This window comes from Mustelus asterias, chromosome 11, assembly GCF_964213995.1.
Source record: "Mustelus asterias chromosome 11, sMusAst1.hap1.1, whole genome shotgun sequence".
NCBI lineage: Eukaryota > Metazoa > Chordata > Chondrichthyes > Carcharhiniformes > Triakidae > Mustelus > Mustelus asterias.
Window position 1 is genome coordinate 52,811,970 of NC_135811.1, and position 24,006 is coordinate 52,835,975.

The following is a 24,006-nucleotide window of genomic DNA, read 5'->3' on the forward strand; positions in this document are numbered from 1 at the left end:
AGGTTTTAAAAAGGGACAAGTAAGCTCTGGTCTCTCTCTCTTTTCTCTTCGGACCAGCATGGCAGCACCCTCCACTCTCTTCTCCTGTTCCTCTCGTTCGTCTCCAGCACGCAGCCCGAAGCCCACTGAGCAATTTAAACTAGGATTGTGAGTACCCTCCGATAATTCGCGAAGTTCCCGAGATCATCATAGTGGATGAGGCTTTGGGGAAAGGGGGGGGGCGGGCCTTTTGCATGCACCTTTCATAGTTTAAGACACTGGTAAACTTGTGTAAAGTAAGCATTCTGTTGTGCCCATTTTAGTATTCCTTCCATAGCTATAGTCTTATAGAGCATAAGGCATTGTGTGTTGTTTTCCTGGTGTTTGGTGATTGACCTTGATGTTTCAACAAATATAAATATATATATCTTTGACTTCCATTGGAGTCCGTTTTGATCTTTTCAATTTCTCACCAATGATCTCTGACCAAGTCACAATATTAAATATCCCTTACCGGAGTCTAGAACTGAGGGTACCCTGGGCGCTCCGAAACCACCCACTCAGGAAAGGCTGCCAGGTAGTGGATAGGCAGCAGTTTCCTTTTCTCTCTCTTGGGAGCGCTACTCTAGTGAAGTAAACGCAAGGTGGCTGTTGTTCCATCGGCGAGAGAGAGAATCACTCGGCCATTGGTGGGGTTTGGGTAACCCCACCTAAAATAAGAACCAAACCTAAAATAAGCCCAGTGGAGTTAAAAAGGGGATCCCGCTACACATGCAAAACACTGAGAAACCCTTGACTATATAACTGATGAGTCAAGGTCGCCACACAAATTCCCGATGGCTTCCACTGGGGAAACTCTCCCTGTTTCCATTCCAGCCCCTGCCATCGGACTTAGAATAGAATTTTCTGTTATGGGAAGTTAATAATTCCTACATCTTTAGAATTTACCATTTGAAGTGCTAAGGCCAACTGTTGCTCTTTTGCAAACGTATCTTAATTACATCAAAACATGCAAGGTTAGCAGCTTCACTTTCAGTTTCTTTGTCCATCACTTGGACTGTTCAGTTTCACACTATTGGGTGCACCTTGGAAAGTTGTCCTCAACAGCTAAAACTCTTTCTAATGATGAGATAAAGAGGCCTGGGTTCAGATTTGACAGCTGAATGGGAACAAGCACATGATATTTGGCTCTCAGTGACCTAGGATCACCATTTTCCCATGAAAATGAGAAATTATCTTGCCTTGTGTGACAATTGGTGGATGAAGAATAAAAGACAAAGAAAGATTATTCAAATAGCCAGGACGTTCAACTCCTTCACTCCTCACATAGATGAAAGAAGTGTAACATAAAATAGAAGACATAAATGTCAATAAAGTAGAAAGTAGCGAAATTGGCAAACAATAAAAGAAGCCTACGGAACAAAACAGTTCACTCTCTATCAGATGAAAACAAACGTAGGTATGAAAGCAGCTAAATAATCTGGAATGATATAAGCTTCAGTATTAAAGGTAAGCAGCACCTCAACACAACAAGAAAAGAAAAATCATGGTTTAATAAAGGAACAATGGCGAGTAAAGAACCAAAATGCCGTGTTGAAACATCAAGCAACCATAACATTTTAAAGCATTAAGCACAGGCATTTTACACATATGTCAAATGAAGGTGAAATGAGTTAATTTTAGCGACGAATGAGTTCACTTTAAAAGTTATTGGGTAATATTTGCTTATTTATGCATCTTTCAAAATAAAAGGCCAACTCATGCAAATTGGTCTTGAAAGGATTCTCGCTGAGCACATGGAAGATGAAACTATAACAATATAGGGGCTTAAAAAGTTACCCTCCAAGTGAACATTTAACACATTATTTTTTTTCCAAACACCAACTTTTGTTGTGGGACCTTAACTATAACTTACATCTCTGTCCAGAACTCGGCCAGTACTGTTCAAATAGAGTCTCTGATTGACAGCGTCCAGAAGCACCCAGTAGTCATTGTTGCCTCTCAACGATAAGGCGATGGTGGGATTTGATCCACCTGCATGGCCTGTAATCTGTAAATTATCCACCAGAAGTGTTCCTGTTTCACACAAAAAAATGTTTTAAAAAATGTGTTACAAACAAAATGTAATGAAATAAGATTAAACAATCACTTGCCTTCCTTCTCTGTATCAGAGAGTAAGTACAGTAAGAGTTTCAACAACACCAGGTTAAAGTCCAACAGGTTTATTTGGTAGCAAATTCCCAGGAAGGGAATTTGCTACCAACTAAACCTGCTGGACTTTAACCTGGTGTTGTTAAAACTCTTACTGTGTTTACCCCAGTCCAACGCCGGCATCTCCACATCAGAGAGTAAGTGACAACAATGGAGGAGCAAAATATTTTGAGTTTGCAGTCATAGAATCATAGAATCCACAGTGCAGAAGGAGGCCATTTGGCCCATCGAGTCTGCCCTGACAACAATCTCACCCAGGTCCCATCCCTGTCCTTGTGTGGAGCCTCCCTTAGCAGAATGGCAGGTCAAACAATTGAATGCAGAAGTAAATATTTTCACCATCAAAATAAATAATAGGAAAACCGTGAGAGTTGTGAATCAAATGCACCTCCATGCCTGATTGTCTGGCCTGCCCTTCTGTCAAGTAAGTTTCTACAGCTAGAATCCAACATGGAAAATGTATCACCATCTTATTGATATTATTGTACTTACAGGTTTAAAAAAAATGAAATGGAGAGCAAAATATTTATTCAATCTCAATGTTAACTTAAACTACTTGGTAGAATCAGCCAGCCTCTTTGAATTCAAGAATACATTTCAAATATTATATTTGGACTAATTGCATTAAATAGGGCTAAATGTTCTTGGCAACGAGACTGCATTGCAAAAGGTACTTTTCAAATAAAAAATACCTTTGCCATAATTGCTAACTTTCATACAATTTCAGAATGGTCAAACAGTCTCTTAGTTTTAATGCTGCATTAAGTATTAATAAATCTATTTATGTAAAAGCAAATTTTATGGCCCTGTCATTTTCTTCCAACTTTATGTAAAAATCGTTAGAAATGTTTGGATGACTATGGTACTAAAACACATAATTTACACATGAACCTCAATAGCATGTCAATAATAGAGTTGAAATACAACTCTTATAAATGTATTAAATGGGACATCTTATCAGCCAACACTCAAGCAAAGCGTTTTGCATTTCAGCTGAAATCTATTTAGAATATTCTATCACAGAAACTTTCATTCACAAAACAAAGTTGGAATTATTGACCATTTCAATGAGAGCCATCACTCTCATTCCATCAGTTCGAAGGCATGGAGAGGTTTCCCCCAGGAGACTTAATATCTGATCCAATATTGCAATGTAAATTCAAACAACTGGATAAAATATTCATACAAAAACTTCATATATAAATCAACAAAATAAATGATTGAACTCCTCTTTGCTAAATTATTTTTCCAGCTATTGTCTAATGTAGGCTGACCATATGCCCCTATTTTCCCAGGATATTACCTGGGTGAGGTACTGTGCCTCCACAAGAGCTCCTTCTTTGGAGCATTATTTCACATGGGCGACGCTGGCTCGGCCAGCATTTTTATTGCCCAACCTGAGTTAGATCATAGATCATCACAGATCATAGGATCCCCACAGCGCAGAAGGTAGCCATTCGTCCCATCGAGTCTACACCGACCACAATCCCACCTGGGCCCTACTTTCGCAACCCCTCATATTTAACCTGCTAATCCCCTTGACATTGGGGTTAATTTATCATGGCCAATTAACCTAACCCGCACATCTTTGGACTATGGGAGGAAACTGGGGCTGCCGGAAGAAACCTACGCAGACATGGGGAGAATGTGCAAACTCCACACAGACAGTGACCCAAGGCCGGAAATGAACTCGGGTCCCTGGTGCTGTGAGGCAGCATTGCCAACCACTGTGCCACTCCTTGAGTTGTCCTTGGTGGGTTGGGCTACCTTCTTGAACCACTGCATGACCTTTGGGGTAGGTAGATCCACCATGCTGTAGGAAGGGAGTTCCAGAATTTTGACTCAGCAACCATGATGGAACGGCAATATATTTCCAAATCAGAATGGTGTGGGGCTCGGAGGGGAAAGTTGCAGGTGGTGGTGTTGCCATGAGCCTGCTCCCCTTGTCCTAGGTGGTGAAGTGCGCGGTACTGTCCAAGGAGCTTTGGTGAGTTGCTGCAGTGCCTCTTGTAGATGGCACACACTGCTGCCACAGTGCAGGGAGTGGATATTGACAATGGTGGATGGGGTGCCAATCAAGTGGGCTGCTTTATCCTGGATGATGTTGAGTTTCTTGAATGCTGTTGGAGCTACACTCACGCAGGCCTTGGACCTGACTTGGGCCTTGGAGATGGTGAGCAGACTTTAGGGAGTCAGGAGGTGAGTTACTTGTTACAGAATTTCCAGCTTTTGACCTGCTCTTGTAACCATAGTATTTATATGATTCAGGAAACTTGCATCCAAACAGAGCCATATTTATTGACATGCTGAAACATCAATCGTTTTATTGCGCCTCATATGGTCTAGCCTAATCAAAGTGTGGCATTTATTTGTCAGAGTGACGTCCTCTTGACTGCAGTTGACAGTTTAGATGTGGCCTATGGCTTAGGTTTCATCCAAGAAGGAGACAATTGTTTTTGCCAATTGTAACCGGACTTAGAATGACAGGGGGAACAAAATCAATGGAGAAGCTGAGGACTTGTGGGTGAATAGTTTTACTTTATCCCAGAGACCAACAAAATGCAAAGATCGGATCAAATGATTCATTTTTAATCAATAAACCCTCATTTCTTCCACTGGGAAGAGGTTTCTGAAACCTTCTGAGGCAAAGGGGGTGGAGTTTTCCCCCACAGTTTCTAAGTATCATAACAGCATGAAAACAGGAGTCCTCCACGCTGGTCTACTAGGCGAGCTCGGTGCAGTCTTCTGGCACTCTGTCAATTTCTTAGACAGCTGGGGGTATTGTGATGGTGGGGATGGCAGAATGCAAGTACACGGGTGAAGCCAGCTTCAGAGCGCTTGGGCGCCATTGCGCAGGGCGCTCCGAACTGCTAGTGAACTGAGAGACCTCCTCCCACCCCCCTCCCCATGCTCATTGGACCACACCCCCATCATTGACGACATTGTCAATCCCTCCACAGTGAGGCTGGTCACATGGCATCAAGGCCCTCCTCATGTGTCACCTGGTAGACCCCCAATATGCTCCCCACCCTTCACAAACCCCCCTGCCACCCACCCTTGCATGACCATCCCCCTTGCTTGGCTTCCCCCCACATTGCACGACCATCTACCTTGTAGAGATCCCCGGCTTGCACAGCCACTCCCCTTGCATGGACAGCCCCCTCCCACCCCCCTGCATAAGCCCCCCATCATAGCTCCACCCCCACTCAGGCCGCATGCTCATTTAGGCCACACCCGATTGGCACTGCTCCTGGCACACTGCCAGGGCGGTACGACCACCTGGGGGCTTCAATGACCTCCGATCCCCCAGATGCGGCCATGGCGCCTGGTCCTCAGTACTGCAGAGTAGTAGTGCTTCTGGCCTGCGTGACGCCTTGCCAGCGAGTGAGTAAGCATCCGGGAGGACAGAAGAAGCCATGCCAAACCTCACTAAGTGCATTGAAATGTAGTTAATTCAATGTAAATAGGCTTCGTGCACTTTCTGAGCATGAAGCCATCCTTGCCAGTAAAACAGGGCCAAAACATTTGGCCTCTCAGAGCTCACCACACTGATCGACCGGTGTGTCAATCCGAGAAGATCATGCCCTTTGCTTTTCATACCTTATATGGAAAATATCAGTCTAGTTGGAACAATGAAAAGTTAGAGTGTTCAGAACGGAGTATAGATAATGCAGCGTCAACTGAAGTTGCTACAGATGCAATCTTGACTGAATGACGGGTGACCTGTGAACAGTTTTGAGCACCACATCTTGTAAAGCCTTGGAAGGTGTTCACTGTATATTTATGAGAACAATATTGGAGCTCCAAGTGTTAAATTACAAGAAATAAATATACAAATAGGATTATTTTCTAGGAATTTAGAAGATTAAGTGTGATTTGATTATAAGTATTCAAGATATTAACGGAACAGTTAAGCTGGATGGAGATAAATTATTCTCACTAGTTCTGGTGTTTAGGATTAAGTGACAGCCTAAAAATTAGGGCAAGACCTATTGGGAGTTTAAATTAGAAAACACTTTTAGACACTAAGGGTGAAAAATGTCTAGAAGTTGCTTTGCAAACAAAGTTTTATACTCAATTAATTGTTAATTTTAAATCTGAGCTTGAGAGATAGCACCCCAATTATTGAGAACATGTGTGATCGTCAGCAGCTGATGGTCAGAATTACCATCCATTCCATGCAGTTCTTCTGGTTTACCTTATTTTTACACTCTATCATTGAAATCATCATCATTTAAAGAGATTTGGGACAAATTGAGGTATTTTGAGTTGGTTTGCAGATCACACATGATCTTGTTGAAATGGTGGAACAGGCTCGAGGGGCTAAATGGCCCAGTCTTGTTCCTGGTCTCCGAGGTGACCCGGGAGGCCTTTAAGAATGGCGAGCAAGACCAGATTCTGGGATTCCCGGCCCAATTCCCAGACTGCCCTGATTTTCAGGAGTACCTTTTTAAAGTTGTGGGCTGATTCGGGTCAAACACTGCACTCCCCACCTGGCCAGCTCCATTGTGGGGATGGGCATGTCCCAGTGTTCCATAGTTTTCATAGGTCCAGGCCAAGTTTTAAAGGATCTGAATCATGAACCATAGTCTGCAGGTTATCTTTCACTTTACCTTTTAAAAGGTGAATTCAAAAGTTTGTTCTCATGACCGCCAAGCCCCTACCACCCCCCAAGCCTTCCCCTCCCCTCAGTACCATGCTACATCCCCAAACAACTCCTATGGCCCCTCAAACCCCTATGCTAAGGTAAGACCCACCAAACAGCTGCTTTGGCCATCCTGCCCCTTATACAACCCCTATGGCACCTCATGCGCCCTATGCCTTGTTAAATATGGGTCTCAAACCAGGCATACATAATGAGGCTTGGTTGAGAGCCCAGAAATCCATTCTAAAACACAATCCCCAGAGAAATATGCTTGAACAACTGCCTTCAAAGGGATTTGCCACACTTGTAATCACCTGGAAAAGAATCGACTGTATCATGCTCAATATGGAGCTAGTATTTTCCATTTCAAGTGGAAGCGGGAAATCTATAAAATAACACAAGTGTACTAAACATAAAACCGTTTTGACTTTACATGCTCAATTAAGTTCTGGTACAGATATTCTTTTCCCCGGCGAAGTTCAGCCAACACAAAATAGGCTGTGTGGACCATGAAAAGCCAATGTTCCTGAACAACAGTGTTCTTGAATTATTTATAAATGATATCTGGATGTGCTTCAGTCATATAATGTCACATAGAAACAATTATAAGCACAATTGTTCTGCATTTGTAATGTATACATGCAACAGTTAAATTATAGCTTGCTTAAAACTTCTGCCTTGCTACTCTATACAACCTATATTTTTCATCCACGCTACTTTGCTGTATTCTTACCCTGTGAGTTCTTGTTTCAGTTTAGTAAGTATGATCACCCCAATGTAGTGGGTTTGTTTTGTGAAATTTACTGTATTGTGTGTAAAAGGATTGCCAGAGACAACATACTATGGTGGACTGTGGTTATGCTGTATTGCTGTAAGTTTTGTTTGACTAGAAACTGCTTAAATTTCATTCCATTGGAAACAAGTGGAATGAGTTTTGCAACTGACAGGTATTCCACTTTTTCAACATTCAGTTGGTATTTGGTTCACAAACTGGGAAAAAGCTTCCCACTATTCACCCTATGAATGCCCTTCATAATTTTATACACCTCTATTAGGTCGCCCCTCATCCTCCGTCTTTCCAGGGAGAACAACCCCAGTTTACCCAATCTCTCTTCATAGCTAAGACCCTCCATACCAGGCAATATTCCAATAGCCTTCAGCCACTTAGGTCACTGCCTGGCCAGGTGACAGTACTTGGGTTTCCGAAAGCATAAAAGCTCAAGGTTGCAAAGAGGGAAAGGGGGCAGTGGTGTTGGGTAGGTAAGAGATGCACACTTATGCCATCTAAAGCATGTAAATAATAAAATTTGGGATGAAAGTGAGTGAAATGTGAGAAGCTGGGTTTGGTTGAACCTTACATCATTACCAATGATTTCAGTCCCTTCACTGAACACAGCCTCAGTCCTGGCTGCACCAAGAACTGCCAGCGCTGTCTCCTCCATGTGGGAAATGATGTGCAATTGTGCCCCCCCCCCTCCCTCCCCCAACCAGTTAGGTATTGTTACTTCCAGTTTGGGCCACCTTGTCCTGCAAGAGAGGGAGAAGTAGGTCACCCAACGTGGTGCAGTGTGCCTGCCAGAGTTGAAAAGCTGGCACCGTGGGCAAACTTTGAGTGGTGACTTGCAGCAATGATAATTGTGAGGACGGGATGAGGGTATAAATGAATGATTAGTAGGTAGCATAATGTTGGCATTACTATGAAATGATGAGGGTCAATCGAGTGTTGCAATCCTTGCACCTATTTTCGGAGGCTGTCCCATTTTCCCCCAAAATACTCATTTTCCCTATTCACACAGCTCCCATATCTTGCGTTGAGTGTGCCATGCCGCTGTCTTTCGAGAAACAGCGGAAAAACAAACAGAAAACCTCTGCTCATCTGTCGGCATAATGAATGACAAGTTATTATTTGGGCGGCATGGTGGTTAGCACTGCTGTCTCACAGCTCCAGGGATATGGGTTCGATTCCCGGCTTGGGTCACTGTCTGTGTGGAGTCTGCACGTTCTCCCCGTGTCTGTGTGGGCTTCCTCCGGGTGCTCCAGTTTCCTCTCACAATACAAAGATGTGCAGGTTAGGTGCATCGGCCATGCTAAATTGCCCCTTAATGTCCCGGGATGCATAAGTAAGAGGGATGCGCAGGGTAAATATGTGGGATTGCGGGGCTAGAGCCTAGGTGGGATTGATGTCCCTGCAGACACGATGGGCCGAATGGCATCGTTCTGCACTGGAGGGTTTCTATGGTTTTTAACTATCATTCACTGCAACATCTGGATCATTGTCTCAGATACTGTATTGCTCACAATTGAATCCAGAGATTTTAAAAATCAGAACAATTAAGATGTTAATATTAAATTGTAATAAGCATCTCAAATATTGGGCAAATACAATGGTACAATACAAATTCATAAATTTAATGCATGTGCAAAGCAGAATTCACTTTGTACCAATGCTGTAGAGCGTTAATCATGTGTGCATACTTCAAGAGAATCTGAGTCGACTTTAGACCAGTCTCAAGCAGGGTTCTAGCTGCATTGACACTATGACTACAACAGTGATTGAAAGCAGAATCCCTTCCCAGTAAGAGTGGCACAGTGGTTAGCATTGCTGCCTCAAAGTGCCAGGGACCCGGTTCGATTCTGGCTTTGGGTGACTTTCTGTGTGGAGCATGTACGTTCTTTCTGTGTCTGTGTGATTTTCCTCCAGGTGCTCTGGTTTCCTCCAACAGTCTAAAGATGTGCTGGTTAGGTGGATTGGTCATGCTAAATTGCCACTTAGTATCCAAATATGTGTAGGTTAGGGGGATAAGCGGTGTAAGTACCATGGGATTATGAGGATAGGGTCCGGGTGGGATGTTCTGTCGTGGAGTTGGTGCAGACTCAATGGGCCAAGTGACCTCCTATGACTCAAAGCTGGAAATTGGGATGCATCCTATATCTGAATTATATAAATTGACAAAGGTCGTAATAGGTCCATTATCCTTCATTGGATTAACTTGTAAAACTCATGTAGCAGAATACAACATCGCACGCAGAGCAAGAAATGATGCCCTTTTTCTAATGCCACAACAAATTTTGAAAAACTAACAAGAATTTCCATTTTTAAACTCTTGAAAATAGGGTTTGGACAAACATTATCACAAAATGAAATACATAATTCATGATGCAACTTGTAAATAAATATATGGAGATATGGACCTAGATCAGATACATGTTTTGAACATTCGGGAAATTTATTGTGAAGATAACTGTCTGTGTGGAGTTTGCACATTCTCCCCGTGTCTGTGTGGATTTCCTCTGGCTTCTCCGGTTTCCTCCCACACTCCAAAGATGTGCAGGTTAGGTGGATTGGCCTTGCTAAATTGCCCTTTAGTGTGATGGCGATTAGCAGGGTAAATATGTGGGGTTACAGGGATAGGGCCTGGGTGAGATTGTTGTTGATGGACTGATTGGCCTCCTTCTGCATTGTAGGGATCCTATGATCTATTCTATGAATGTGATTTTGAGAAAAAACAAATACTAATTTTGGGACAAAATGTTCCTTCAAATTAAAAATACAAGACAGTGAGTCCACAGCATAAACGGACTCTCATTAACACTAATTGTAAATCTCACTCCGTGTGCACAGGCTGGCTGGTATGGTGCATGCAAAAGACCATGCACTTGCACATTCTCACAACACTTAACTTGGGTTCTTGTTGATACCTTCAAAGGCCCCCATGGAATGATAAAATAATAATCTTTGCTGCAAATGATCGCATTACGTTCAGTTTATTTAATGATAGAAAGTTTTTGAAGGTTTATTCCTGGTTACTTTTAAAAATGACTCAATAACAAAGAAAAAAAGTAGACATCATCTGGGTCTGTTGTATTCCCCTTATTTTCAATTTATTCATCCACTGTCTGCAGCAACGTTGATTAATTTTTCTAAGATTGCACCATTGGTAACAGCAGAAGGAGCTATATTTCACATCAGGTTATGCTATAACTAACCTGGTAGTGGGATCTAAATGGCTTTAGATGGTATAAGTATGCACGTCATTCCGTGCCAGCTCCACACGCACCACAGCCTTCCCTCACCCCCGGCCTTCCTTGCTCCCCTCCCCTCCCTCTCGCTAACATTATCCCTGCGCTTTCAATTTGAGAGACACACCCAAGAACTGACACCTGGCCAGGCAGTGATGCGAGAGGCTGAAGTCCATTGAAACAATAGTCATGAAGAAAGAACACCAATCTCACATAGAGAGCATGATGAGCACCTAACTAATTTTAAAAATGCAACCAGCAAATCTCATTTGTGATAATTACCAATATTTTAATTCACACAAATTGCTAACCTATTTGAGCAATAAGAAATGCATGATGGAATTATTTTGTACACAAATTAAAAATCTTTGTACATACAATTTAAATATTTAGACAATCAAGTAATCAACATTCTGCTGAATTTTGTATTATTTACATGGATATGAAAATAATTTGATTCACACCTCCCAGCTCTTCAATATTCACCCTTTAACTGTATTATTTATCAATTGACTGATTCAGATGTGTTTCTATTCACACCATTATTCCACCTACCACCCATTCAATTTGATATTTCTTTATGCATTACACTCCCTTTATGAATTTATATCTTCCTCCATATGTGGTTTATTTCTGTTCAATCCACTCCGTCTTGTTATTATTCTCAATTTATTTGTGAAAGCTTTATTATCAATTCTTCCTTAATCCATTGGAAGAGCTTTAAATTTATTTTTGGTACTATGTTAGGAAAACATGAGCAGAGTATAATGGTTATACTACTCACTTATATTATCTTCACATTTCAACCATGTTGACTTTAGAATGATGTGGAGATGCCGGCATTGGACTGGGATAAACACAGTAAGAAGTCTCACAACACCAGGTTAAAGTCCAACAGGTTTATTTTTTGGTAGCACAAGCCACAAGCTTTTGGAGTCTGAAGCTCCTTCATCAGGTGAGTGAGGACTTGTGTTCACAAAGAGGTCATATACAGACACAAACTCAATTTACAAGAGAATGTAAATCTTGAGACTCCGAAAGCTTGTGATTTGTGCTACCAAATAAACCTGTTGGACTTTAACCTGGTGCTGTGAGACTTCTTACTGGACTTTAGAATTTGCATGGAAACCTACTCTGGGTGTTATTTTCCCCAGTACTCCATCTCCACTCCATTCTATTCCATACACGTTTGTTTTGGAACCTTTGCAAGGTGAGTGTGTGTGAATACATGTACGTGTGGGGGTTAGGGAGGAGAGGGAGTGTAGGGGAAGGTTGAGGCGGGGGTGGAACAAACCTCGTCTTGGTGCTATTTTCCCTGGTACTGCATCTCCACTCCATTCTATTCCATACCTGTTTGGTTTGGAACTTTGGGGGGGGGGGGGGGGGGGGGGGGGGGTGTGTGTGTGTGTGTGTGTATATGTGTGTGTGTGTATATGTGTGTGTGTGTGTGTGTGTGTGTATGTGTGTGTGTGTGTGCATACATGTGGGGGTCGGGGAGGAGGGGGAGTGTAGGGGAAGGTTGGGGGTGGAACAAAGCAATTACCAATATAACTCTCTAGTTTTCTGTTGTTTGCTCCCTTCGTCCTGGTCGTGGCTTGATGACTGATTTGTTATTTTGAGTACTTGGAGATTTAATGAATAACTTCCAAGTTAAGTACTCATTTTAGTTTATCACTCATTTTTACCCTACGATGCTTTGAGATGTGGAACTTTTGAGGCCATATCTTCAGCTTTAAAAAAGCATGACAGAGTTGGTGCACCAAATGTAAAAATTATGATTGCTAAGACTGACAAAAATATCAATAGTCATGTAACAACGCAAGTCATGGTGTTCTCACAACATGTGGGGAACACTGAATTCTGTTAGAATCATAGAATGCCAACAGTGCCGAAGGAGGCCATTCGGCCCATCAAGTCGGCACCGACCACAGTCCACCCACCCAGGTCCTATTCCCGTAACCCCTGCTAATTACCCTGCTATTTACCCTGTTAATCCCCTGACACTAGAGTCAATTTAGTATGGCCAATCAACCTAACCCGCACATCTTTGGACTGTGGGAGGAAACCGGAAGAAACCCACACAGATAGGGGGAGAATGTGCAAACTCCACACAGTGACCCGAGGCTGGAATTGAACCCAGGTCCCTGGCGCAGTGAGGCAGCAGTGCTAACCACTGTGCCACCCAGGTTCTGTTATATACCTTCGAAAACCCCCATGAAATGAAGAAAAATAATTTCTGCTATTAGAAAATTCATGCTGCAAATGATTGCATTATGTTCAGCTTATTTAATGAAGGAAAATGTTGTGAGTAATTTAAAAGGTGACCATATTTATTACTGGCTACTTCTAAAAATCATTCAATGCTAGCGCAGGAGGTGGTCACCCTGTGGCATTCTGTGGGAGGACCCTTCGGAACCAGAAGCTTCGAGGCACAAAAAAAGTGGCCGTGGGCAGGGAAGAAAGACCCAGAACCACAACAGCCTCCCTGCTGACTCTCGGCCCCCCCTGATTTTCAATTTTCTTTGTAAGCCTACTTGACCCACTCCCAAGGTCTCTACCTTACGTCACCAGTGACCTGGTGGGGCTGTTGAGGCTTCAGAGCTGCTGGGCTGGCATTATCAGGACAGTGGGCCTGCTGATGGTCGAAACATCCGTGGCAAAATTTCCAAGTCAGTACCATTGTCGGCATGTATGGGGTCGGGGCCTACTTTTCACCCTGGTGTCTCAAAACCCATGGTAAAATCCAGGCTTTTCTTCTTGGAGAGCATTTAACATTTGGAATGGACTTTTGATTAGAGCGGTGGAGATTCGTTCAGGTTAAGTTAGGTGACACAATGGGGTTGTAAAATGAAAATGTTACTTCATTCCATTTGATGAGCTAAGCTGTGATGAATGGTCTTCCTCATCTGAATGCATCCTTACTGATTGAATTGTACTCCATTTGATTTGTTTATTTTTCAATATTTGACTGGCAAATTAATTTGCAAATGCTCACTCCAGCAAATCACAAATACCTGCTTTTCTGACATGCGGTGCTGGCGGTGTGGCATCCCCAGAAAGGGGATCTGACCCCACATTTGAACCCACATTTCCCAGGATTAGTGCCTTAGAAAAGTGGGATGTGATGTCAGTGCAGCAGGCAGAAAGCTTTTAATTATGTAGATGTAACCTCGAACTTCAGAAGCTGGAGAGAACATAACAACCCTCGGGGTCTATTAACAGTGATGGTAAATTTGACAAAGAGCACATTGCCTCAGTTGTTACTTGAATATTCCCACACCTCAAATCTCTTTTATTACAACACATGCACAATCATTGATCCCAATATTTTTACTGTCATAGATTCCTGCAATTCTATAGAATTTTATCCCATCTGAAATTGGCAGAAGGTCAATCAATTCCTATGGAATTTCAGGGTTAATTTTCCAACTGTGTCCTTCTAGCTGTTGATCATTCGCAGTCAGGACTGCATGTCAGGAATCTGAGTACATACACATGATGAAAATCATGCCTGGTGTTGTCTGTGTTCCTCTGCTTCCGGGCAAAGGCTCAAAATATTATAAATATCACATTTGAACAGATTCAAATAGATCAATTCATGGGACGTGAGGGTCACTGGCAAAGGACAGCATTTACTGCCCATCCATAATTGCCCTTGAGAAGGTGGTGATATGTCACCTTATTCAACTGCGGTGGTCTTGGGGAGGTGCTGGCCTAATGGTATTATTGCTAGACTATTAATCCAGAAACTCAGCTAATGTTCTGGGGACCTGGGTTTGATTTCCACCGCGGCAGATGGTGGAATTTGAATTCAATAAAAAATATCTGGAATTACGAATCTACTGATGGCCATGAAACCATTGTCGATTGTCAGAAAAACCTATCTGGTTCAGTAATGTCCTTTAGGGAAGAAAATCTGCTGTCCTTAATTGGTCTGGTCTACATGTGACTCCAGAAGCCACAGCAATGTGGTTGACTCTCAACTGCCCTCGGACAACGAGGGATGGCCAATAAATGCTGGCCAGCCAGCATTTGCTACCAAATAAACCTGTTGGACTTTAACCTGGTGTTGTTAAAACTCTTACTGAGCCAGCGATGCCCATGTCCCAAGCATGAATTTTTAAAAAGTCTGTGGAAAAAAAAAAGTGGTGCTGGGTAGCTAATTCAAAGACTTAGATCCAGGAATGAAGAAGGATGTTTCCAAGGTAGGATGGTGTATGACGTGGAAGCTGTGGTCTTCTCATCAGCCGTATGTGTCAGGAGTTGTAGGTTTGGAAGGTTGCCATCAGAGAAGCCTTGAGACTTCGGAGTTGGTGTAATGCATTTTGTAGATGGGATATGCTGCACCGCTCCTGAATGGAGTAAATGTTTAAGGTGGTAGATAGGGTGTCAATCAGGCCTGTTGCTCTGTCTTGATGGTTTTTGGAGGCATACTCATCCAGGCACATGGAGAAAATTCCATCCTGCCCCCGACTTGTGCCATTTAGATGGTGAAAAAGGGAGTCAGGAGTGAGACAAACACAGCAGAATACTCTGCCTGCCTGTCCTCATAGCCACAGCTTGGATGTGGCAGGTCCAGTTCAGTTACTGGTCAATGGCAATCCCAGGATTTTGATTGTGGGGAAAATGGCAAGGTTATGTTTGATTTGATTTATTATTGTCAAATGTATAGAGATACAATGAAAATTATTGTTTCTTGCACACTATACAGACAAAACATACTGTTCATAGAGTACATAGGAGAGAAGGAAAAGAGAGGGTGCAAAATATAGTGTTACAGTCATAGCGAGGGCGTAGTGAAAGATCAGCTCAAAAGAAGTTAGGTCCATTCATAAGGGAAGAGGCTGTTCTTGAGTTGGTTGGTAAGTGTGCTCAGACTTTTGTATCTTTTTTCCCCAACAGAAGAAGGTGGAAGAGGGTGTGTCTGGGGTGGGTGGGTCCCTGATTATGCTCAATGCGGGTGGGTGGGTCCCTGATTATGCTCAATGCTTTCCCGAGGCAGCAGGAAGTGTAGACAGAGTCAATGGATAGGAGGCTGGTTTGCGTGACGGACTGGGTCATGTTCACAATCCTTTGCAGTTTCTTGCGGTCTTGGTCAGAGCAGAAGCCATACCAAGCTGTGATACATCCAGAAAGGATGCTTTCTATGATGCATCATAGAATGCCAATAATTTCAATCCAGGGACCAAATGGTTTTAAGTAATTGAAGGTGCATGGACTTAACAGCAAACTGAGCAGCTGTTGTGCAAGAACTGTGCAGAAGGATTCGTCAGGACAATTGAAAGACATGCTTCAGAACACCCCAATCTCCATGAAAATTGGATCAAAACTATCACAGCCAGTAAGGCTTGTGAGCGACATGGCATCAATGTACAACAGTAAAAAGTTAAAATAACTAACAATAAAGAAAGACGAATGTTATAACTTGGCTCTTTAAAAAAATGGATTAATTGAATTGAGCAGTGCTACAAGACTACACAATATAACTGTCGAATTTCATATTATTTAAAAGGCAATCAAGAAAATAATTAGAGCTGATTCAGCTGAAATACAAGAGTGAGTTAAACCAAACTAATAAACTAAATCAATCTCTCGGATAAAACCATATTAGAGTCTTAAACTGCAGCATCAACTAAATTAATTGCTTTGATTAAAATTACAAAAAAATGTACAAAAAGGCAACAATGACCTAACCGGAAATCATGAAAATGTTTACTGCAGAGTTATAGTCATTTATATTTCCCATCACGTCACTCAGTTTAAGCCAAATGCCCATAGTGGGAGGCAACTGCATTTTACAAATTAATATATTCCATCAAAGATTTCTGCTACCATTTTAATTCCTGCACAATCAGAACAGACTCTCATCAAAATTTGGGCACTTTTGATCAAGTCAGTTTAATTATTGTATTGAAGATACAAACTAATTTTGAAAAAAGATCGTTATTTTGATATATTAAAGGTAATGAATGAGGCCCAATTTCTCTCAGTGCAAAAACGTGGTAAGGTTACAGAAGTCTGCCAAAGACATTACCATCCTAACCTTAAGGGAGCTCTGTTCAGTACTCTTGAGGGAGGGTGGTGGCATAGTGGTATTGTCACTGAACGAGTAATCCAGAGATCAAGGGCAATGCTCTGGGGACCCAGATTCAAATCCTGCTACTGCAGATGATGAAATTTGAATTCAATAAAAATCTGGAATTAAAAATTTAACAATGACTATGAAACCACTGTCGATTGTTGTAAAAACCCATCTGGTTCATTAACGCCCCTTTCAGGAAGAAAATCTGCCATCTTACCTGGTCTAGCCTACATGTGACTCCAGATCCACAGCAATGTGACTCTTAACTGCCCCCTCAAGGTCAATCAGGGATGAACAATAAATGAACGAATAAAAGAAGTCAAAAGCAGTACAGGTAATATGACAGCTGAGTTTGGTATCTGTTCCACATCTGCTTCATTTCTATGTAAACAACACAATTTTTCCCACTGATGGAAAACTAAATAACTTATGCATAAATACACATTGCAATATATTCTGTCTGAAGATGCCTGTTTACAACACAGGAGGAAAAATCAAAAGCAATTAACATTCACTCAAGCAAAAATGAGGGATGCATAATGGGGTTTGAACATATTTATGATAGTTATATCAAGGAAGTTGAAATCTTATGTTTTGAAACTTTAATTGAGTTTGATAACCATTCATCGGTTCAATAAAAATGTCCTAATTTGAATAAAAAATTAAACGAAAATGTATGTATCAGCATTAATCTTAAAAAAAATGTCTCACTTCACAGGAGAAACAAAATAGATTTGGAACCAGATAGGAAAAGATTAGGACAGATGACAGAATGCCAATTTGAAGACTTGGGTTGCGAGACGAATTCTGATACAGAGTCAGAGAGGAATTTAAGGAGGGTGTTTCATCGTCACTGTGCTAATATCCACAAAAACAACAAATATCAATCAAAAACACAACAGATAAATATTTGAAGGTATATTAACTGCTAGGGATGGGAAGGCTAATTGCAAGGTTCCACTGAGAGGTCCAATTTATATTTGAAGGTATATTAACTGCTAGGGATGGGAAGGCTAATTGCAAGGTGTGGTGAACCATAGATGGTTACCACTGTGGGTACTTGAACATATGTTACTCTTGTTACTGTTGGGGTTAGGGTTTGTGTGTTCCACCTGTTATTATTGTTTATGTGGTACACTCTGTTCGGCTCCACCTTCTTACAGGAGTATAAAGGTCACTGCTACTTCCTAGTAGCCCTTAGTCTGAGATAATATTGTTAAGTAGTGTGCTCCAATCTTGTTGTGAATAAAAGCCTTTATTCCCGGGTACGTCCTAGCCTCCCATGTGAATCAATCACGCATCAATTTTATTCACAACAAAATACTGAAAATTTTGTTCGAAAAAAAAAAGGAGCAGATGCTAAAGCCCGATCGGCTAACCTTGGATCCGCGTGCCGCTGGGGCATCGAATACTTTCGACCATTGGTTGAAGTGCTTCGAGGATTACGTTGAGGCCTCGACAGCAGTCCAGTCCGATGCCGACAGATTGTGGGTCCTCCACGCCAGGGTGAGCGACACTGTGTATGCAACAATTAGCGATTCCCAAAATTACAAAGATGCTATCGAATTGCTCAAGAAGCTGTATAATAAACAGCCGAACAAAATTCATGCTCATCACCTATTAGCCACTCGACGGCGGCAGCCTGGCGAAACTACGGGACAGTACCTGCGCGAACTTCAACAGCTAGCCAGAGCCTGCAACTGCAAGGAGGTGTCGGCTACTCAATACACCAACGACCTTATTCGGGACGCGTTTGTGGCGGGAATCGGCTCATCCTATATTTGCCTGCGGCTGCTGAGCAGGGTAACCTGGACCTGGCTAAGACGGTAGAATTGGCCGATGCAATGGAAACGGCCTCCAGAAGTCTCGAAACCTACTCCACCGACCACGTGGGAACAGCGTGGCAAGCACAGCCGCTGCCTCAACTGTCCTCGGAACTGCGCGATAATGCTCCCAACTTCAGACCTGACGGCTGCGGCAGCTCCTGGAGGCCCACGGTGCTATTTCTGCGGTTTGGCGAAGCATCCTCGCCAAAGATGTCTGGCCAGGACGGTGTTTTGCTCCGCCTGTGGAAAGAAAGGGCACTATGCAAAGGTGTGCCGAGCAAAGACCCCTTCCAAGCCCAGCAGTGCTGCGTGTGACTCCCCAGGATCCATCTCCTCGTCTCCGGCCTCGTCGATGTCTTCAGCCATGTGCGATCCACGGGCGCCGCCATTTCCTATGATGACGACACAAGCCACGTGCGACCTGCGGCTGCCGCCATTTCCAACATCATCGACCGCGTGCGATTCATGGGCGCTGCCACGTTGGTTGACACTGGCCGCAGAAGACCAGCAGGGGTCCTCGTCGTCGGCTATCTCAACTGCCTGCAGTTACGCTCGGGATCCAACAGTGGCGTCAATCACCCTGGACCAGGCCAAGCTTCACAGACTCGACAAGTCCATGATGGACATAGAGGTAAACAGGCGCCTAGCGCATTGCCTGTTTGACAGCGGGAGCACGGAGAGCTTCATCCATCCGGATACAGTAAAACGGTGCGCTCTCCGTGTGCAAACTGTCAGGCAGACAATCTCCATGGCGTTGAGGTCCCGATCTGTCCTCGTTCTTGGGAGCTGTGTGGTAACCTTAACGGTGCGGGGCACAGTCTACGAGAACTTCAGGCTTCTCGTGTTACCGCACCTTTGCGCTCCGGTACTCCTGGGGCTAGACTTTATGGTCCACCTGAAGAGTGTGACCCTGCAGTACGACGGGCCACTCCCTCCACTTTCAGTGGGAGAACGGCAGCCTCCAAATTGTCCAGCGCGCTCCACATGCGGCCTCTCAACACTCAAAATTACCCCGCCTTCCCTATTCGAAAATCTCGTGCCAGGCTGCAAGCCCATCGCGACTAAGAGCAGGCGTTACAGCGCTGAGGATCGGATCTTTATTCGATCTGAGGTTCAGCGGCTCCTCAGGGCAGGAGTCATTAAGCCTAGCACTAGCCCATGGAGAGCACAAGTCGTGGTGGTCAAGACTGGAGACAAGCCCCGGATGGTCATAGACTATAGTCAGACCATTAATAGGTACACGCAGCTGGACGCGTACCCTCTCCCGCGCATATCTGACATGGTCAACCAGATTGCGCAGTACCGGGTGTTCTCCACCATCGACTTGAAGTCAGCCTACCACCAGCTCCCCATTCGCCCAGAGGACCGAAAATACACGGCCTTTGAGGCGGATGGCCGTTTCTACCACTTTTTAAGAGTCCCTTTCAGCGTCGCTAATGGGGTCTCGGTCTTCCAGCGTGAGATGGACCGAATGGTGGACCAAAACAGGCTATGGGCTACCTTCCCGTACCTGGACAACATCACTATCTGCGGCCATGACCAGCAGGACCACGACGCCAACCTCCAGAAGTTCTTACGCACTGCGTCTCGCCGGAACCTGACCTATAACAAGGAGAAGTGTGTATTCAGCAAGCACCGCCGAGCAATCCTCGGGTACGTGGTGGAAAACGGGGTCATCGGCCCCGATCCAGACCGTATGCGTCCTCTCCTTGAACTTCCCCTACCCACTAGCATCAAAGCACTGAGAAGATGCTTAGGCTCCTTCTCGTACTATGCACAGTGGGTTCCCAATTACGCGGACAAAGCCCGTCCGCTCATAAAATACACCTCTTTTCCCCTGACAGCAGAGGCTCGCCTAGCCTTTGCAGGGATAAAAGCCGACATCGCGAAAGCCACGATGCACGCTGTCGATGAGTCCATCCCCTTTCAGGTGGAGAGTGATGCATCTGATTTTGCTCTGGCCGCCACACTTAACCAGGCGGGCAGGCCCGTCGCCTTTTTCTCTCCCACCCTCCAAGGCCCTGAAATTCGGCACTCCTCTGTGGAGAAAGAGTCTCAGGCCATTGTGGAGGCCGTACGGCATTGGCCCCAATATTTGGCTGGCAAACGGTTCACCCTGCTCACGGACCAGAGGTCCGTGGCCTTTATGTTCAACAACACGTTAAAGGGAAAAATTAAGAATGATAAAATCTTGAGGTGGAGAATCGAACTCTCCACCTACAACTATGATATCATGTACTGTCCGGGGAAGCTCAATGAGCCCTCAGATGCCCTGTCGTGTGGAACATGTGCCAGTGTGCAGGAGGACTGGTTACAGGCCCTCCACAATGATCTCTGCCATCTGGTGATCACTCGGTTTTTCCATTTTGTAAAGGCTCGGAATCTGCCCTACTCCATAGAGGATGTCAGGTCGATAACTCGAAGCTGCCAGGTTTGTGCAGAGTGCAAGCCGCCCTTCTACCGGCCTGACAGGGCACACCTCATTAAGGCCACTCGCCCTTTTGAACGACTGAGTGTCGACTTCAAGGAGCCCCTTCCTTCGACAGATCGGAACGTGTATTTCCTCAACGTGGTTGACGAATACTCCCGATTCCCCTTTGCCATCCCCTGTTCTGACATGTCCTCTGCCACGGTCATCAAAGCCCTGCGGAGTCTTTTTACTCTGTTCGGCTACCCCAGTTATATCCACAGTGATAGGGGTTCGTCGTTTATGAGCAACGACTTGAGGCAATACCTGCTCTCCAAGGGAATTGCCTCAAGTAGGACTACAAGTTACAACCCCAGGGGTAACAGACAGGTCGAGAGAGAAAATGCTACAGTCTGGAAGGCTGTTTTACTGGCGCTAAGGTCTAGGGGTCTGCCAGTCACCAGTTGGCAAGTGGTACTTTCTGATGCGCTCCATTCGATCCGGTCCCTCCTGTGTACGGCAACCAACGCTACCCCACATGAGCGGATGTTTACCTTCCCTAGGAAGTCTTCCTCTGGGACCTCACTGCCGTCTTGGTTGACGTACTCAGGACCTGTCCTCCTGCGGCGGCATGTTAGGGCCCGCAAGTCCGACCCTTTGATTGAGGTCCATCTCCTCCACGCCAACCCTCAATATGCCTATGTGGCATATCCTGACGGGCGACAGGACACGGTCTCTATCAGAGATCTGGTGCCTGCAGGGGACCTGGAAACCCCCGTCACTCCCACACCCCTGGTTAGGATTCCTTTGCCCATTCTCTCCCCTCCTGACACGGCGCGGGCAGCATCGGGACCTCAACTTAATCCTCTTACTCCTGTGTGCAGCTTGCCTGAGTCCAGGGGATTGTCGCCATCTCGAGGTCGACAGGCGGGAGAGGAACTGGAGGAGTCAGTGGACACCGCCTCGGAGAGAGGGTCATCACCACGGTCACCAGAACTGGCACTGGAGCCAGTGCTGCGGAGGTCGCAGAGACGGTGCGGACCCCCGATACGGCTGAACTTGTGAACATGTGGACAGTTCATATTGTCTCCTTACCCCACCGGCCTTTGTTTTAAAAGGAGGGGTGAATGTGGTGAACCATAGATGGTTACCACTATGGGTACTTGTACATATGTTACTCTTGTTACTGTTGGGGTTTGGGTTTGGGTGTTCCACCTGTTATTATTGTTTATGTGGTACACTCCGTTCGGCTCTGCCTTCTTACAGGAGTATAAAGGTCACTGCTACTTCCTAGTAGCCCTTAGTCTGAGATAATATTGTTAAGTAGTGTGCTCCAATCTTGTTGTGAATAAAAGCCTTTATTCCCGGGTATGTCCTAGCCTCCCGTGTGAATCAATCGCGCATCACAAGGTTCCAGTGAGAGGTCCAATTTATTTGAAAAGAGGACCTACAGCTAACAAGCAGCTCATTTGAAACAGTTCTGAAGGCCAGTTGGCCCATCAGATTTTGGGACAGGTTGTAACCAGAGCAGATGAGGATCGAAAAAATGTGACCCCAGGTTTAGAAGTGGTCCTACTGAGCACTGTTTACCTTTTGGTACTTAAAGTCTTGGGATGCGAGGATGTTTCTGATATAGAATCAGAGGAATTTAAAGAGGGAGTTTCATTGATGCTGTGCTGATATCCACAACAAATACAAATCAAAAACACAACAGATAAATATTTTAAGATATTTTAACTCCTAAGGATGTCTGCCCAGCACTGCTCAGTCGGCTGCTTGTTTTTGCATAAATCTACCTGAATTTACTGTTGTTGATTTAAAATATTTTTTACATATTACATTCCAATTTTTATTTTCCTCTGGAGACTTTACGTTACAGGACTTCTTGAACAGTATAAGAGGGGAAAATATGGAGAGAGTGATTCCACCCACAGTTACATCATTCCATATTTTTCTGGGATATGTTGTGTTGTTAGCCTTCCCCAAAGCAATTACACAGTAATAGACATAGCCCCATCCTACTAACATAATGCCAATTGCTGTTTCCCTGTAATTAAGCCAATTTTCATGCTGCTGCTACTTAAAAAGTAGTAACACTGGTAGCCGGGCAGTGAAGTGATTTATTACTCAAAGATTGCGGTAGAAAACAGAAAGTTAACATCAAATTTTATTCCACGTTGTTATTTATCCTTTACAGTGAAATCTGTTGCTATAATTTTATGGTAACTAACTTGGGAGCATTTCACCTGCTCCAAATCACAGAAGGAACCAAAGCAATTTTTACTCATTCACTTATTTGCTTGAGTCAATTGCCTTTCTTAATCTTTCTGTCACAGACGTGCAAGTACTTCAGCTGATCATCGGCGTTTGATGCAAAGCTAAACCATAGATTAACTTTTAAGTTACACTACCAGCGGCAATGGATGAAGGCGCCGCGGTTTCAGCTCTTAGGTAGGTGCTGAGTGCCTCAATTCACCACTATGTTGCTGCACATATTCCAATTAGAATAACTGAGGGAAAAAAATAATTGCAGTAAGTTTGCAACTGTGAGACCAACGCAGGAAATACTGGGATTTTTGGCAAATATCACCAACTGCACAACTGCAAGAAACTCTGGACCAGTGTCACTGATCCTTCGCCACTACAACTATTGAGACATTGAGGAAGGAAAGATCGAGAAATATATACTTTGAGGTATTTTGTAATCACAAAATCGTGAGTCCAATTTTCCTTCATTCCAACTTCCTGGGACAGAATTTTCCCAGAAATAAATAAACTTATCTATAGAGTAAGAAATTATTTTATATATTGAATTAAACAATTTTCAGTAATGACA

The 24,006-nt window shown here is 43.9% G+C and overlaps 1 protein-coding gene across 1 annotated transcript in view; it reads right to left on the reverse strand.

Moving 5' to 3' along the window:
- pcdh15b (protocadherin-related 15b) overlaps positions 1–24,006 on the reverse strand; it is a 655,691-nt gene that overhangs the window by 549,151 nt on the left and 82,534 nt on the right. Inside the window, exon 3 of the mRNA XM_078222925.1 lies at positions 1,895–2,055. Coding sequence (XP_078079051.1) covers positions 1,895–2,055 — 161 coding nt within the window. The remainder of the gene's footprint in view (positions 1–1,894; positions 2,056–24,006) is intronic.